The sequence below is a fragment of the Coptis chinensis genome, unplaced genomic scaffold, assembly GCF_015680905.1.
Source record: "Coptis chinensis isolate HL-2020 unplaced genomic scaffold, ASM1568090v1 utg1029_pilon_pilon, whole genome shotgun sequence".
In the NCBI taxonomy this organism is placed as follows: Eukaryota; Viridiplantae; Streptophyta; class Magnoliopsida; order Ranunculales; family Ranunculaceae; genus Coptis; species Coptis chinensis.
In genome coordinates, this window is record NW_028238094.1 from 417,712 (window position 1) to 434,847 (window position 17,136).

At 35.6% G+C, this 17,136-nt stretch overlaps 1 protein-coding gene across 1 annotated transcript in view; it reads left to right on the forward strand.

The window, feature by feature from the left end:
* The window catches only part of GSL10 (glucan synthase-like 10), a 32,186-nt gene that overhangs the window by 491 nt on the left and 14,559 nt on the right, over positions 1-17,136 (forward strand). Inside the window, exons 2-31 of the mRNA XM_086586410.1 lie at positions 6-103; positions 287-450; positions 539-662; positions 835-945; positions 1,006-1,131; positions 1,871-1,960; positions 2,816-2,913; positions 3,056-3,173; positions 3,889-4,014; positions 5,666-5,742; positions 5,824-5,902; positions 7,736-7,858; positions 8,896-8,998; positions 9,113-9,236; positions 9,334-9,523; positions 10,100-10,152; positions 11,032-11,092; positions 11,167-11,248; positions 12,408-12,457; positions 13,023-13,109; positions 13,315-13,400; positions 13,524-13,548; positions 14,818-14,912; positions 15,001-15,082; positions 15,210-15,370; positions 15,494-15,614; positions 16,317-16,414; positions 16,512-16,602; positions 16,687-16,847; positions 16,946-17,055. Of these exons, the coding sequence (XP_086442536.1) occupies positions 6-103; positions 287-450; positions 539-662; positions 835-945; positions 1,006-1,131; positions 1,871-1,960; positions 2,816-2,913; positions 3,056-3,173; positions 3,889-4,014; positions 5,666-5,742; positions 5,824-5,902; positions 7,736-7,858; positions 8,896-8,998; positions 9,113-9,236; positions 9,334-9,523; positions 10,100-10,152; positions 11,032-11,092; positions 11,167-11,248; positions 12,408-12,457; positions 13,023-13,109; positions 13,315-13,400; positions 13,524-13,548; positions 14,818-14,912; positions 15,001-15,082; positions 15,210-15,370; positions 15,494-15,614; positions 16,317-16,414; positions 16,512-16,602; positions 16,687-16,847; positions 16,946-17,055 (3,114 nt within the window). The remainder of the gene's footprint in view (positions 1-5; positions 104-286; positions 451-538; positions 663-834; positions 946-1,005; positions 1,132-1,870; positions 1,961-2,815; positions 2,914-3,055; positions 3,174-3,888; positions 4,015-5,665; positions 5,743-5,823; positions 5,903-7,735; positions 7,859-8,895; positions 8,999-9,112; positions 9,237-9,333; positions 9,524-10,099; positions 10,153-11,031; positions 11,093-11,166; positions 11,249-12,407; positions 12,458-13,022; positions 13,110-13,314; positions 13,401-13,523; positions 13,549-14,817; positions 14,913-15,000; positions 15,083-15,209; positions 15,371-15,493; positions 15,615-16,316; positions 16,415-16,511; positions 16,603-16,686; positions 16,848-16,945; positions 17,056-17,136) is intronic.

A 17,136-nucleotide genomic window follows, 5' to 3' on the forward strand; every position in this document is an offset into this window, starting at 1 on the left:
TCTAGTGTGTGAGCATGCTTACACCTTGGCGCAAAATTTGGACCCAAACAGCGAGGGAAGAGGCGTTTTACAGTTCAAGACTGGCTTGATGTCTGTCATCAAGGTAGTTTTATCTAAGTTATGGTTAGTAGATCATAAGTACAAAAGATTAGGTTTTAAATCATTTTGTAGGTGAAGTTATGGGTGTTTTAGATTTGGTACTTATGTAAGGTCATTTTAGGAGCCGGGATGTATGTATGTATGAGTATGAGTGATTAACTTTTTGATGCTCCATGCAAAATTTCAGCAAAAGCTTGCAAAGAGGGAAGGTGGAAGCATAGATAGGACTCAGGATATTACTCGCTTACGGGAATTTTACCAGCACTATAGAGAGATTAACAAGGTAGATGAGCTACGTCAGGACGAAGCCAAGTTGAGGGAGTCTGGTACTTTCAGTGGTAACCTTGGAGAGTATGGACTACGATACGACTAACATACATGTACAATTTTTTTTTTTTTTTTATCTATATAATAATACTCTTGTGAATAAATGTTTTAGGTTGGAGCGGAAAACTTTGAAAAGGAAAAGGGTATTTGCCACTCTGAAGGTTTTAGGGGAAGTACTAGAGGATCTTACTAAGGAGATACCTCCAGAAGATGCTGAGAGGTTGGTCCCGGCAGAGGTCTGTCTTTGACTTTGCATGTGCTACATTTCATTTCCTACTTCCTACTTTCGATTGCTATTAAACTTCTTCTGTTTCCTCCTTTTTTTTTTTTTTTTCATGTATGATTTCATTATGTTATTGAGTCGGAGTAATCAATTTTCCTCTCTCGACTGATTGTTTGATTTTTCAGCTGAAACGAGTGATTGAATCCGATGCAGCATTGACGGAGGACCTTACTGCCTATAACATCATACCTTTGGATGCTCCAGCTTTAACAAATGCAATCATTTCTTTCCCTGAGGTAAATTAATTTTGTTGTTTTTCCTCGATAGAGTTCTGGGCTCAATAAGTTTGTTATCAGGTACGAGCAGCGGTGTCAGCTTTGAAGTACTTCAGAGATCTGCCTAAATTACCTAGGGAATATTCTGTCCCTGCCACCAGGGATGTTGACATGTTTGACTATCTACAATACACATTTGGTTTCCAGGTTTGTAGTTAGTTGGATATGTATGTTACTCTTCTTAATACCATGTTCACCTATAAAGTGCCCTATGCTGTTTGCAAATAGCATACACTTCTGTATATTATTTTTGGCCCGTTTAAAACATAAAATACATATTCATGCACTTAGCTGTTAACTACTATAGTCAGAGGTCTCCACTGATGTCTTAGTTCGTTGTGTTCTACGATATAAATATTTTTCTATCATATATTTATTTATTCATTTATTATAATATAAAGTATAAACTATATACTGGTTGAAACAAATTTTAACGAAAACCCCACAATTCTGGAGGTCGGAAGTGGCTTTGGGAAAGGATCGACACAGTATATGCTGGATCGTTTCACAAGATTTTGTGGATTTCGTTAAAATTTGTTTCAACCAGTGATAAAACTTTATTTTCGAAACTTCTCAGCTGTTGAGCGATATTGGCATGATATATGACTTCATATTGACATCACATTTGACCTTATTATAAAGTCCACCGTAACACATTGTTAAACCACGACCTCAACTTATCTAGGATAATACAGCGGACAAGATACACCCCAAATTCTTCCACTCAACAGTAATATACGAGTTCTTACTTCTTATAGTCTGCACTAGATGGAATTTATTTGATTGGTTCTAATATTTTGGTCCTAAATATAAATGTATATTATACGGTCTTATTGTTAACGTGTTGTCTGCATGTCTTAACATTTAAAAATTCTGCTTGTGGCAGAAGGACAATGTTGCTAACCAGCGGGAACATATTGTTCACCTCCTTGCAAATGAGCAATCTCGTCTAGGCATTCCAGAAGAAATTGAACCGGTACTTATCATGCTGTTGTGTTGACCATAGTGGTTTTGTTTATGGAAATTCTCCTATCTGTTACTGATTTTCACCCTTTTTTTCTAACTTGCATGCGTAATATGTGATTTTCGCTTGCTTGTTTGTTATTGCAAGTCCTGATTCCTTAATGTCATCTAAAGCGTTAATAGTTTTGCTTTTCCAATAGTAGAACTTTGCCATACGTCTAGCTTTTGTAATAGTTTTGCTTTGATTAATCCAGTAGTTTAGATTTGATTTGGTCTATTCTTTATCATTTTCCCTTTAGGATGCCAGCTCCAATGATAGTTGCAATGCAACATTATATGTTTTTGTTTTGCAGTAGATGGAGGTGGTTATTTCAATAATTGTACCCCTCCAATCCTGAGAAATGGATGGTGGTTGCTTTAATCTACATTCGCTTTTGAATCTGTTCAAAAGCCTGTATATATGGTATCTGAAAGACCATTCATGGTCTTGATCTATGTTACATGGACACGCCATATTACAAAAACAATGTGTGTCGGATAAGTGTCCACGTATCTGTGTTAGACGCGACACAAACACATTGTATGTGAAATACCTGAACTTTTGGTATCCGTGTCAATGTAACTTGGGTCTTGATGTAGAATACTACAAATCTACAACTAATGGTAGGTGCAACATTGTATGAACACCTGCTATTAGTACATAAAACCTAATGTTGTCAATGCTTCACTTTTTTGTTTTTTTTTTATTGATTCACCTGTTGAACTCAAAGTAAAATATCATGCTCCTTTTTCTATTGAAAGTTATCTTTTTTATTAGTTTATTTGTTTCATCCTCCAATGGTGTGTCCATGATTTGTTTTTTCTGCAGTTACTAGATGAGGCAGCTGTGCAGAAAGTCTTTCTGAAATCCCTTGAAAACTACATCAAATGGTGCAACTACCTTTGTATTCAGCCGGCATGGAGCAAGTATGAATTTCGTTAAGCTACCTAGTATTGTTGTGACAATTTCACTTACCTTTTCATGCTGCTTGTTCAGAACAAAGAAATAGTATACTAAATTTAAAGATATAAATATATAAGTTGACAGTACATTAATTGTGTGGTGAAGTTTGGAGACTGTGAGCAAGGAAAAGAGGTTGTTGCTTGTTTCTTTGTACTTCCTGATATGGGGTGAAGCTGCAAACATCAGATTTCTTCCAGAATGCTTGTGCTACATATTTCATCATGTAAGTCGAGCTGCAGTTTGATGCGACTATTTTTTATCATCGCATTATGTTGTTCAGTAATGCAAATAATTTTTGATAACACCTTCGTATTTCTGTGTAACAGTACTCTAAAACTTTAGGTTCTAAATGTTGGTATGTGAATGTTTATTTAGATCCCTACTAAAAGAATCTTGGTGTTTTTTGATTGTTTGCTTCATATACTTCTGTCTTATATATTCTGTTACTTCTTATTCTTTCAACGGTTTTGTGCTGACATCTTATAATTTCCTCTTTTATATCTACCATACTCTATCACTCTATCCTGTGTTCCTATCTGTCTTTCTCAAGTGGATATAATTGTAAAAAAGATGGTTAGTGATTAGCTTTTCTTGCTTTCCAGTATATTGTCTTGAGCTGTTTTGTTTTTCCTGCTTCTCGTTTAGTGTGTGGGGAAGGAGTCCGAATTTGTTGTATGTCTTTCTCTCTAATATTTTTTAGTTTCTTTCATGATATTTTGGTAAGCCCTCGGAGTTATATATAAAACATATATTCATATTGGTGCCTCTTTACCCTTTCTTAAAAAGGAAGTAAACGGTTAGGAGTAATTTGTCTTTCTTTATTGAAGATTTTTTTTGTTTCTTAAGTACAGTGGGTATGTTGCTCGAGTTACCTCCTAACTTTCCCCTTAATATGATCCTTATCATTTGCTTGTGGTGCATAAATTGTTTTCTTGCAGATGGTAAGAGAATTGGATGAGATATTACGGCAGCGGGTGGCAAAGCCAGCGGATAGTTGCAATTCCCAGAATGGCACATCATTTCTTGATCAAGTTATTTTGCCCTTATATGAAATTGTTGCAGCGGTAAGTTTCTCTGCTTGGTTTCTGAAGGTATTATTCAATTTGCCCGTGTGATGGGGCAAAAATACTTCTTTCACACTAGATCTGGCCTGTCACAAGGATTTTTATGAAAGTACTGCGTGACATTAGAAAAAATGACAATGATATGTGGCCGACTAACTAGGCACTATACTTGTACATGATCACAGCTGGGAGTTGTCTCTTTGTAGTTTGTTCTTTGCCATATTTAAATGATAAAAATTTAGTTTTTTATGTCCTGCTATTTTAAAAAGGGCCATATTTTATCAGACAAATCATGTAGGGAATACAGCAGGCTACAAAACCATAATCTAGTAGAATGGCCAAAAACTTGTAGTCTCGTTTCACAATTTTCAGTTGGTTTCTGTCATTTAGGTTCTGCCTTAAGAGAATGAATGTATCACTCAATTATTGTTACTAATGGATCCTGCAATTTTTAGAGTTCCAATTCAGCCCCAAATACCATTTCATTCTATTGCGCCTAATTCAATGGCAAAGTTCCCAATTCATCAACTTTTGAAATTTGAATCCCTTTCCACGTCAAATTGTAATTGAGATACTATTTTATTCAAATTGGTGTTGGTAACATGCAATCTATAATTCTATGTCATTTTGGGCTCTAAATGCCAAATCTCTTTACAATTTGACTATTGAGTCCCATCTTCAGTCTTTAAAGATTTAAAAGCTGATATAATATCTTTCCAAACGTGAATAGCATTTGTGATACTACAACTTAGATAGTAGTTTCCAATGGAAGAGCCATATTGGATGGGTGATGTCATTCAACTTTAGTGCTCTTGTGGTGGAAAGCTTGGACCACTTAGTCAGCTGGTCCTATAGGGTTCTATGGTATTTTTTATGATCTCTTTCTTCTTTTAGCGTGCAGCCTTGATTAGTATTTGGACTAATAACTATTTTGACGTTATATAACAAATTAACAATGGTTAAATAGTTTTTGGTAATCCCTGAGTCATGCCCTCATCCATTGTCTTTTGACATGGTGGGTTTAGTGCTCATTTGTGAAACTATTGCTTGTTTCTTGTGTCCAGAAGTGCTAAAATAGTTATTAGCCTCATAGTCCTTGAGATGTCACTCCTCAAAAGAAGCAGGATTATAAATATTATTCCCTTAGCTGTCATGTGGAATGTTTGGTTAAAGAGGAACAGTAGGCTCTTCGAAGAGTTAGCAGCGTCTATGAGGGAGGTGGTTACGTCTGTCACTGTGGTACTGTTTTCCGGTCAAAGCTCTTTGACTAATGACAAGACTAAAGATATACCTTTTGACCACTTTGTCAGGTGGGAGACTATTATTAGTTAAAGGGAGCTTTGGGATGTTGTTTGTTTGTGTCTTATGGGTCCCAGTTTAATTGTTTCGTTCATCGTTCTTTCCTTTGTATTTGTAGCTGATGTCCTCCACATCTCTTAATTTGGTTTCTAGTGAATATGTAAATTTTATGGATTAAAGAAAATTTATTTGAAGGAAAAGTGTTTTACTGAGCACTGTGACCTTCCCTTTCCTGTCCCCCGCTCCACCTCTTTTTAGATTGCCTTGTACAACGAAACTGAAGTCATTGCTAATTCTTGGAGCTCTACTCGTTTAGTTAATTTTGCAACAGCTGACATGCTTAGATATGCAGGAAGCTGCAAACAATAACAATGGACGTGCACCTCATTCTGCTTGGAGAAACTATGATGATTTCAATGAATATTTCTGGTAAGGATCTGTGTTTAATATATACTCACAGGAAAACAAAAAAAGATTGAATTTCCTAACTTTTCGTTATTTCATTGCCAGGTCTCTTCACTGCTTTGAGCTTAGTTGGCCATGGCGCCGAAGCTCTTCATTTTTCCTGAAGCCCAAGCCAAGGGGAAAGGTTTATAGTTCTTCTAACCGAATTTTTATTTTTTATATTTATTTTTTATTTTTACAGCCACTTTAATGGTCTTTAAACATAGCTACATTATTTTGTTGCTTGTTAGAGATATCCTTTATTGTTTTTAACAAGTAGAAATCGCTATACATTAACTGTTGGCCATTTATTCAAGGTTAACGTTCATAACTGTACGGTGGGAAGATGATAACCGTGGTGGACTGGTGGTTGATGTTTGAAAGTTCTAGTTAAATTTTATACCACTAAGTCCACTATAGAGAAGGAACAATCTGAACTTCATCGCGTGTAGGCAAAGCCTCCATGTGCTAGCTCTATATAATCTTGCTCAAGAGAAAGAGACCAAACCATGTTTTGTTGGGGTGTCCTTTTTCTTGGAGCATTTGGTCTACATTCCATTTAGAGTCTAATGTTTCTTGGTTAAGTCCTGGTCGATTGGTGGATTTGTTAAAGGGTTGGGGTCTTGGTCCTTTCACCTCAATCGTCTTTGGTGCTTGTTACCATTTGCTATTCTGTGGGGTATTTGGATTGAGCGAAATCATCGTCACTTTGAAGGCGTTTTCGCAGCTAAGCAAGAGCTTTTCATATCAATCAAGGCTCTATTATTTCAGTGGTCTAAGATTTTTAAAGAGTTTAGGAGCATTTCTTTTGAGTATTTTGTGGTGAGGCGGGATAAACTTTTGTATTTAGATGTAGGATGATTTGTGGTTCTCGGGTTAGCCTCCTGTGGTTGTGTGTTTCTTTTTTAATTTTTTAATTTTATTTTGTTTCATTGTAATAGTAGACTTCCTCGGCCTACTTTTATTTTTACTTTTAATGAGATTCAACTTTACGAGCAAAAAAATAAAAAAAATGAAAGAAGTGGAAAACAAATTAACTTCTTTCTGTTCTCTCTTTAGCATGTACTTGTACTACTTAACAACACTTCATGACTTCAACCCTTAATATGTTTATTTTTTTCAATCCAATGTGCCACCTACCCACTGAGCTCATTACCTATGGATTCAATTGCTCAATGAAATTAACAATATAGATTCCCGAAAAGCAGATAAATACTTGTCGTATACCTATATTTAGCGAGCCGATTTTAAATGGTAATCTCATAAATTGTAATGCATGGCGTATATGATAATATGTTGGAAATCATTAATAAATATATATGATATTTATTTTAACATTGACAACGTAAATCAGACAATTTCAATACGTCAATATTTACAACATATCGTCAATGTAAAGTTGGTAAATGATATCTCGATATATCCGACTCTCTATGAAAATTGGCTAGCTAGAATGAATTTTTTTGACCATGCTTCGTGCTTACCCTCTCATATAATCCTGGCTCCGCCACTGTCTATAGCTATGTTAAACTTATTTTCTACGTTCTATTCTGAATGTCTTGAAACTTGTTTTTATGTTCTTTGCCCAACTTATCATCTAGGCATCGAGCAGTGTGTGATGCCGATATAACGATATAATTTAATATGGGAACTCATTTAATGCAATGTAAATTCAAAGTTGTTGCTTATGTTACATCTGTGATTGACGCACTTAATAGGGAAAAGTGAATGAAAAGGATAAGCTCCGATGTTAAGGGTTGGCCTTAACTAATTTTGGTTCCATGCCTATATTTAGATCTTAAAATGATTAAATCTGAGTTCTTTATCTGTTTGCTATATCTGTGAACAGATGACATATATTGTCATTTGATACTACTATACTAATTCTTGGACTGACTTTTTTGCTTGTCTTGCATGTTTAATAAATTTTATTCCTAATTGTGTGTGTGTGCATCTCAAGACTATTCCATTTCCGCAGGATTTTCTTGCATGTGGTGGCAGTCAGCATCGTGGGAAGACATCTTTTGTCGAGCACCGAACTTTTCTCCATCTTTACCATAGTTTCCACCGTCTGTGGATATTTCTTTTTATGATGTTCCAGGTTTGAGTTGCATCTCAAGAGCTCTCTTTTCTTATCTGTATATAGTTCACTGTTCTCAGCCTACTTATTCTGTGAATTATGCTTTGGCATCATGAATACATATTCATCTATATACTTACCCAGTTTTCGCATATCTACTCTAGGAAATCGTATTAAGAGCCCATTTGGCAACCAGAAGTCACTTGACTTCTACTCATACAACAAGTGAAAAAGTAAATCAAAGTTTGTATGGTTACGTGACAACTTAAAAGTTAAAAAGATACAAAAAGTTAGTTTGGCAACACAAAGATTAGAAGTCAAAATAGGTGAAGCTCCTTTAATGGCAGAAGATCTAATTTAATGATAGTTAAATTTTATGTTTGCGCAATAATGGAAATTGCAAAATAGTTGTATTCTAGCACTAGCAAATATGAAATACGAGTTGACCATACAAGTCTCCAAGATCCAAGAACATAGTTAACTAAAATCAGGAAGAAGGAGGTTTTTAGATTGTACAAAGAGAACCCAAGAGAATCCTTGTTGAACCATGAGAAGACATGATGAAGATGAGTTCTTCATCCACTAGTTATCTATGATAACTATGATAGAATGAGGAGGAGATCGGGATTGAGGAGAAAGAAATCTATTCCGATTGCATGCCAGATTTTCTAGGTCACCTAGAATTTACAATAAATGAGTGAGAGAAAGAGCCTAGTTTTTTTTAGTCGAGTTTCTAAAAGCAAAATGTTATTATTATTTTTCTTTCTCCGAAGTTACTTTTTTGCTGCAAACTAGCAATTTTGAGTGTTAGGCCATACTTTGTTTATTTTCTTGACCCTAAATTAGCGTAAAAAGTAACTTTTTCTGGTGTTGCCAAACGGTCTCTAAATCTAGATAGTATTTGGGGCAGTAGTTGGCGCAGTAAACATAATGGAAAAACATTGTTTTCCTTTTTATTGAACTTTATTGATAAAATAGAACAATAAAAAAAAAAATGAATGGTTGGTTGGTTGGTCCAGATAACATACTGAAGAAATCTTGTTTTCCTTTTTATCCAGGGGCTAACTATCATTGCTTTCAACAAGGGACAGTTGAACTCAAAGACTTTACGAGAAGTTCTCAGTCTTGGTCCAACCTTTGTTATAATGAAATTTTTCGAGAGTAGGTTTCATATCCACTTCTGTATATTGATTCGACCTAGGTCTACATTATAATAACTTTCTATTTATTTTATCACTGCTTTAGACCTCTTGTAGTGATATTTGTATAATTTAGGCGTGCTCGACATTCTGATGATGTATGGTGCATATTCTACTACGCGACAAGTAGCTGTTTCTCGAATATTTCTTCGATTTCTTTGGTTTACCATAGCCTCTGTTGCCATATCATATCTTTACGTGTAAGTTCTGCTCTGGTGTCAGTGAAATTGCTTCCAAGTCTTTGCCTAAATGTTATCATTGTTGAGCTAATCGTGCAAGTATATCTTCACCTTTCAGGAGAGCTCTTCAGGAGGAAAGTAAACCAAATCGAAATTCAGCTATTTTCAAGATATATTACTTTGTTATAGGTATATATGCTGGTGTCCAACTTTTGGTTAGTTTTCTGATGCGGATACCAGCATGCCACAGGATGACTAATCAATGTGATCGGTCGCCTGTAATCCGTTTTTTTAAGTGGATGCATCAGGTTCGTTTTTTTTTTTTCCATTTAACCCTTATGTTGCCTTCCTATATAACATAAATACAAAGATAAAACAAACAAAATACGTCAAAAGAACTCTTTCCCCTCATCCTTTTCCCTGTATGTAGGCACAACCAATTTCATTGCATGTTGAGAAAAAACAATTGTAATTATATGTTTCACTATACGACATGCATAGACATAGCCTTTGGTTGACTCATTAGATGAGGTCAGATGGAGTTATGTTGGATAATTTTACACTTCTACTAGTTTTTCAGCCTTTTCTCGATCTTGATTACTTATAAGCAAGCTTTTTCCAATTTCCACACTTCGACCATACTGAAACTTGAACTGAAATGGCTTAACTCAGAATTGAATTGCATAAATCCTTCAATTCGTCTTTTTATGAAATTAGAATTTTGGAACTGCTTTTGCTTTTGCTGTAGATGTTATTAAATAGTCATGTGCAACTAAGCTTCAGCTTCTTCTCCATGTGTACTTTAAAAGAGGGAGTAAAATAAGATAGTGTCTCATATAGGATATGAATTGTTTAGTAATGGTGCTTTCAACTTAATTTTGAAGGAGCGCCACTACCTTGGACGTGGAATGTATGAGAGGACTGGTGATTTCATCAAGTAAGCTGTTGTATTTGCATTTGGTTATATGATTGTAACTAATCTAGATACGTTTTTTACCGATTAAAAGAAATTCTAAATACGTTGGAGAAAAACTATCAATGGGATTGTAAATGTTTTTATTTTTTATTTTTTGTGATTAGGAATAAAAGAAAACTTATGCCCCCCAATCCTTCGACACACACAATATTTGTATGTGTGTACACGTGTATTGCGCGTATGTATGCAGGACTGCTTATGAAATCTACATTCTTTGGACTCTGAAGATGAAGATGATTCTAAGGATCATCTCGACTTCATCTGCTCTGAGAAGGTTGGGGCAGAGAAGGATGACGAGTAGTGTAGGGTGTAGGTTTGAAGTGGTGTTGCCACCGTGGGTTGTATAGCTATTTGGGTCTGTTGGGCCTGATAGGTCTTAGTAATCGGACTTTTAGTTTTCTTTTCCTTTGATTTGTTTTGTTTTTGTTTCCTTTTTCCTTTTCTTTTTGTCGGGCCTGGGCCATGACCAGGTTTACCTGGGATGGCTATTATATCAATATAATTATTTTTAACTTATCAAAAATAGAAAAATCTACCAAGTGTCTGTAAGTGAGGGCTAGAGCTTAATAGTCATTTCAGTTTAAATTGTATTAAATCCAAAAGAAGAGAAACAATGAGCAGATCTCCTTGGTCACGCTCTTGGCAATCTGAGGATCAAAGTCTTCAGCGATCTTCACCAAAAAAGTAAAAAACAAAAAGAATGTTAACCTGCTTTGGGAATTTTTTTTTCAACGACCCTAAAAGATCATTTAGGTTCTGTTCCGTCCGTGTAATGTTCTTTATCTCTTTCACTATACTTAATGATACTGTGAATGCTTGTTAATGTTGTTACTGATGCAGATATATGCTCTTTTGGCTTGTTGTTTTGGGCTGCAAGTTTTCATTTGCTTACTTTCTCATGGTAAACTCCACTATTTTTAATGTAAAATTTTCATTTGTGTGATATCTAAATGATTTCTTTTGTGCTTGATGCAGATTAAGCCGTTGGTGGAACCGACACAAATCATAGTAAATCTCAATGGAATAAGATATTCATGGCATGATTTTGTATCTAAAAGTAAGCACACGACCTGCTTGGCCCCCTCTTTCTCATTTTCGACATATCAATGTCTTTTCTTTTAAATAGCTTATGGACTTGAACTGATTTTTTTATCTTTGCTATAATTTTGTCAGTATAAATAATTTTGTCAATATTAGGAGATTGTCTGATGAAAATACTGCCTTCTTCTTGTTTTTGACTGCGTTTGATCTGTCTAAGAAACATTTTCGTGGGAAAAACTTTTCTTTCGATGCTTGAGCCCCCCCACCCTTGGGGTCTAAATAAAGTCATTTTCCTGTTTCTGATATGTATAAACGCTACCAAAAAAAAAGTTTGCTTAGCTGATGAGGATGATGTTAGCCTAAAATTGGAATTCCCCGAAGTTGTGTTATGCGGGGCTAGATCTGTGAAGTGTAAGGCTTAGCTTTTTGTTAGCTAGCACGCAAGGTTTTTGTCTTTTATTTTTTATTTTTATTTTATTGATTAAAAGGTATTTCATTAATATTATTAGAGATCGACATCCAACTCAAAACCAATTGGTGATGAGTGGAGTAGCCCCAGGATTTATACATTGATTTGCTAGTCTTTATCCCAATCAACATATTATAATTAAAGCTCATCCCTAAAGTAATTTTCAAGCTCTATCAAAAATTCACGTCGTCACCTTATAAAACATGAATCTTTATTACTCCTACTAACATGGGACCACTTTTTCCTATTAAAACGGGAAGTTGCAATTTAGGTTCACCCCTCCTATTAAAACAGGATTTTTTTTGTTCCTATTGAAACGGGAATCTTTTCTCCCTGTTATAACGAAACTTCAAAATAGAGAAAAGAATGGGAAGGTTCTAATTTAGGAGGAATCCTCTATTAAAACGTGACTCTTTTTTCTTTATTAAAACGTGAAGTTTCAAAATAGGTTCACCCCAATAAAGCAGTGAAGAAACGACTTGAAAGCTACATGCTGTTCCTGAAAGCCCCCTTGCTCATCCTGAACTTTATATCAATATGGTAGTCTCTACACGCCATCATCATATTCCTTAACGGTGTAGGATATACTCATTGTTTGGATAAGCATGGCTGTTATGTGCTGTTATGGATTCCCGTTGATTGTGTGCGTGTTAAATGGCATGTTTAGCTTGAACGACTCTGATAATGATGCTATTTTTTGCCGCAGATAACCATAATGCTTTGACAATAGCTAGCTTATGGGCACCAGTAATTTGTGTAAGTATGATATTTTCATTTATTAATTTTAAATATTATTTAATGGGTAAACTTGATTTATATTATCAACTAATGGATGCCCAGGCCTCCGGCCCATAATGAGCAGTCCCGAAACGGCTAATGGACCAATTTCTCAAAAGGAGTACAAATCCCGGTCCTTCTTTATTCAATTCTCACAGCAGCATTTGTTGACTGGCCAAATTCATCCAATATTAGTCATTTGATTGTCCACGTCACAACTTAAAAGAAACAAATGCACATAGATTTTAGGGTGGTGGGAGTGTGGGACACCGCCACCGGACACCACACCTACTCCCCCATATTACAGAGAAAATGAAAATGAGTTATAGGATGAAGATATCCTACGATACAAGTACAAAGGTTATGGTATGAAGTTTTGATTTCCTTAAGCTCCTACCACACTTCCAAGCAAAGGAAAATCAGACCTCTGATCAACCAAAGTACATTGAAGTTGTTATTAAGAGGCAATGATTTATGGCAAATGTTTCAAACCATACTTTGAATATTGTCAGACTTTTATGAGCTCATATACTTAATTTTTCAGATCTACCTGTTGGATCCTCAAGTCTTCTACACCCTGATATCATCAGTTGTTGGTTTCTTACTTGGGGCTAGAGATCGCTTGGGCGAGGTATTTGTTTCTTCATGGTAGTCTGGTTCCTCTTTATGCATTACATCATTAGTAATTAAACTAAAATTTCAAGATTGAGCGTTGAACTTCACTTTTTTGTACAACTTCCTGGGGCATCCAATTTGTTGGTGAATTTTTTTTCAAGGAATGTGATCGTTTGACGAAGAATCCTTTAATATTTTCCAACTAATTCTTTGTTCTTCAGATTAGGTCATTGGAGGCTGTCCACCAACTTTTTGAGAAGTTTCCTAGTGCTTTTATGGACACTCTCCATGTCCCTCTTTCACAAAGGTACTAATCATTTGTTTTTATCTAGCTCAGTTCCTTTTTCGATAAAACAAATTATTCTAACTAAATTTTGTGTATGGTTTTGTCATACGATCATCCCAATTTGATTTGAGTTTTGTCTTGCAGGACTTTCCCCCAGGGCTCCAATCAGGTTAGACATTTGATACTGTATCCAGCTTACGAGTGTAGACTTTTGTACTTAGCCTGACAAAATAGCATCAATGAGTTTATTTGACATTCTGGTTGACTTGCGGCCTTTGGACCCCTAAGATGACCAAAACAGTGAAAATTTACTAATCAGGTTTTATGCAATTTTCTCTTAGGGCTCCCATTTGTCTTGCAATATAAATTATAAAGCAATGAAAATAGTGTTGTCGAGGATTATGTAGGATTTGAATCTAGTACCTAAGAAAGTTATGGGCTAGAGGCAGAGTTGGGAAAAAGGAAATTGGACTAATCAGGGAAACAAAATTGGATCTAAAAAATACTTCGTGAAAACCTGGATCAGGAATAAGCGTGCTCAATTATAAAATTGTAGGTAATCCAAATATGGGGTGGGGGATTAACCTTTGTAGGTATTTTGTTGTAATTGGGTTTTTCTTGGGGTGGGATATTACTGTAACCATGGTGTACATGTAAATTCTTTTTACTAGGGCAGGCTGGGGTAGTTGGGTGGGCTGCTGTTTGTGTAGATTTAGCTTCTTGCTGATAGTCCATATGAAATCTTCTTGATGTTTCCAATTTATATTGATGAATACCCTCTCTCTCTCTCTCTCTATAGGGTCACCGTGTCATCCACAACCTACACAATGAACTAAGGGCTGTTTTTTTTTGAAAATATGTTCTCCATACAATGGAGATCATCATTCAAGTTTGATATTTATCCAACGGTCCACAATTTTAGCACTCTTTTTGATAAGGCTAGACATATTCAATTGAGACGAGTTTTGGTGGAGTATCCATGGTAGGGAGATCTTCTCTACTAAAAATCAACCGTTAGCTCAATGTGTGTGTCCACTTTTAGGTTTTGGATGTCAAGATAAGGTGTCAAAATAAGATGTCAAGGTAGCTTGCCCGGGGGGCTACAAGATAAGATGGATGTTGAAACTGTCCACTACATCTTTAAGAGGTGTGTGGTTGGGTCTGCGTACAAAAAGTAAGAAACATAAGTTGCACCAACTCTAAACTGAGAACGTGTTGTGTCTAGTAGAATAGAAGTTCTTTTTATTTATTTAATATAAATATTTAATTTATATTTTTGTATGTGTTTTAGTAAGCAGATCAGTTGAAAATTACGATCGTCAACTTTATAACCAGCTTGCATTGTTTTGTTTTTAAGTCATTTCTTTCCCCATTTATTGTTAATCCATGTTTTATCTTAATACAATTATTTGAAAACTTATCATGCTTACAACTGAAGGTTGTTGAGAAGAACAAAGCTGATGCTGCTCATTTTTCGCCCTTCTGGAATGAACTGATAAGGAATCTTCGTGAAGAAGATTACATTACTAATTCGTAAGGACATTAATAATACTTGACTAGATGCTTTGATTCTTCTTTACTCATTGTGATTCTTCTGATTGAATACCCTCTCTCGCTCCAGGGAGATGGAGTTGCTTAGTATGCCAAACAATTCTGGAAATCTTCCTCTGGTTCAATGGCCCTTATTTCTTCTTGGTAGCAAGGTAAACATCTCTTGCTTTCTTTCAAGTTTTTTTGTTCCTTCAGTCCACAACATTACTATAGTACTTCAACCTAATCTTGCAGTTTCTTAATGAAGTATTTAATTTCCGCTTGTACTGTTTACACTAGATATATATGGCTAAAGATATCGCAGTAGAAAGCAGAGACTCGCAAGATGAACTGTGGGAAAGGATTTCAAGAGATGATTACATGAAGTACGCGGTTGAGGAGTGCTACCACACTATTAAATTCATCTTAACAGAAATACTGGATGAAGAGGGAAGGATGTGGTAAGTATCGGTTTTTGACCATGGCTCGTAGGGTTGTGGTGTGGACCTCATGATTAATTGCGAGAGTTGCAATTTTACTACTTAATGAAGCTTATTTTTCTTTTTGTTATGATAATCTAATAGGGTAGAGAGGATATATGAAGATATTCAAGGAAGTGTAGTGAAGAAGACTATCCATGTTGACTTCCAACTAAACAAACTACCACTAGTTATTTCTAGAGTCATTGCCTTGACTGGGATACTGGTTAGTATAGTTGATTGTTTCCAGTGAATAGCTTTCATTGTTTGTTTTATTATATTTGTTGGTCGTTTTCTCCTTATATCTTTCTTGTATAGCATCTTATTAAGTATATGGTGTCGACACATGAGAACTATTAAACACACTCTAATTGTTCTGCTTACATTGCTTGTACTTTTTCTTGGGATTCCTTAATTGCACTTTTCATTTCAAATTAGTATTACATTGTTCAGAGGTACTCTCTTGTTAGCAAGATGCTAAGAATCACTAGAATACATCCCGACTATTATAGTACATCTACATATCAATTATCCATCCCTTGTGATTTCATGCAATTTGGCACTACTTTCTGTGTACTGGCTTATTTCTTTATTTATTTTATCCGTACATTGTCACCTGGGTATCATGTTTGTGTTGCCCACCCACTAATGATTTTTATATCACGATACACCTAGAGTCTAAGAATCTTAAATCCCTTAGACGAGAGACACCTCTTGACCAAGCATACAATTTTTGCTTGATGTCCATCAAAATCCTATGCAACTCCTTTGCCTTTTTTCTCAAAGATACGTGTATTGCGTTCTCTCCCTTGTCCCCAAACTATAGCCTTAGCAAGGTGATTGGCCGTTCACCTTGGAAGTTAATAATTGTTATAAGTTGTTGACATTCATATATTGACTATCTCAACGAGAATTTGAATTATAACAGAAAGAGTCTGAATCATCTGAATTGGCGAAGGGAGCAGTGAAAGCTCTTCAAGACCTGTATGATGTTATGAGGCATGATTTTTTCTCTGTCAATCTGAGGTACAGTGGCTTGTTACTTTGTATTAACACCCTGCGCATGCTCCCCTTTCTCTCTTTCTCTCACAACCAATCTTTGTGTCGTATTAAATATTCTCAGAGAACATTATGAAACATGGAATACTTTATTGAAAGCAAGGACTGACGGCCGTCTCTTTTCCGAGTTGAAGTGGCCCCGGGATGCTGAATTGGTATATTGTAATTTCCCTTTTCCTTTTTATGTTAGATGTTTACAATTCTATTATGCACCGAAGTTAAATCCCATCAAAATGCAGAGAGCACAGGTTAAGAGATTGCATTCACTCTTAACTATCAAAGACTCAGCTGCAAGTATACCGAGAAACCTAGAGGCAAGACGTAGACTAGAGTTCTTCACGAATTCCCTTTTCATGGAGATGCCCATAGCTAAACCTGTTCGTGAGATGTTGTCCTTCAGGTGATCTATTCTCTTTCTTCTTCATATGTCTACTTGCTTATTGATGTGCTTAGTAGAGTTACTCAGAAGTATGAGTCTTTTCTGTTGTCACTTTGCAGTGTCTTTACGCCATATTATTCGGAGATTGTACTTTATAGTATGGCCGACCTCCTGAAGAAAAACGAAGATGGAATATCTATACTGTTTTACCTCCAAAAGATATATCCAGGTATTTATATTCAATTGTGTGCATTACGAGAGCTTTCTACAAAGAAGTCTTATTCTTGTGCCTAAATGGACTAATCACTGT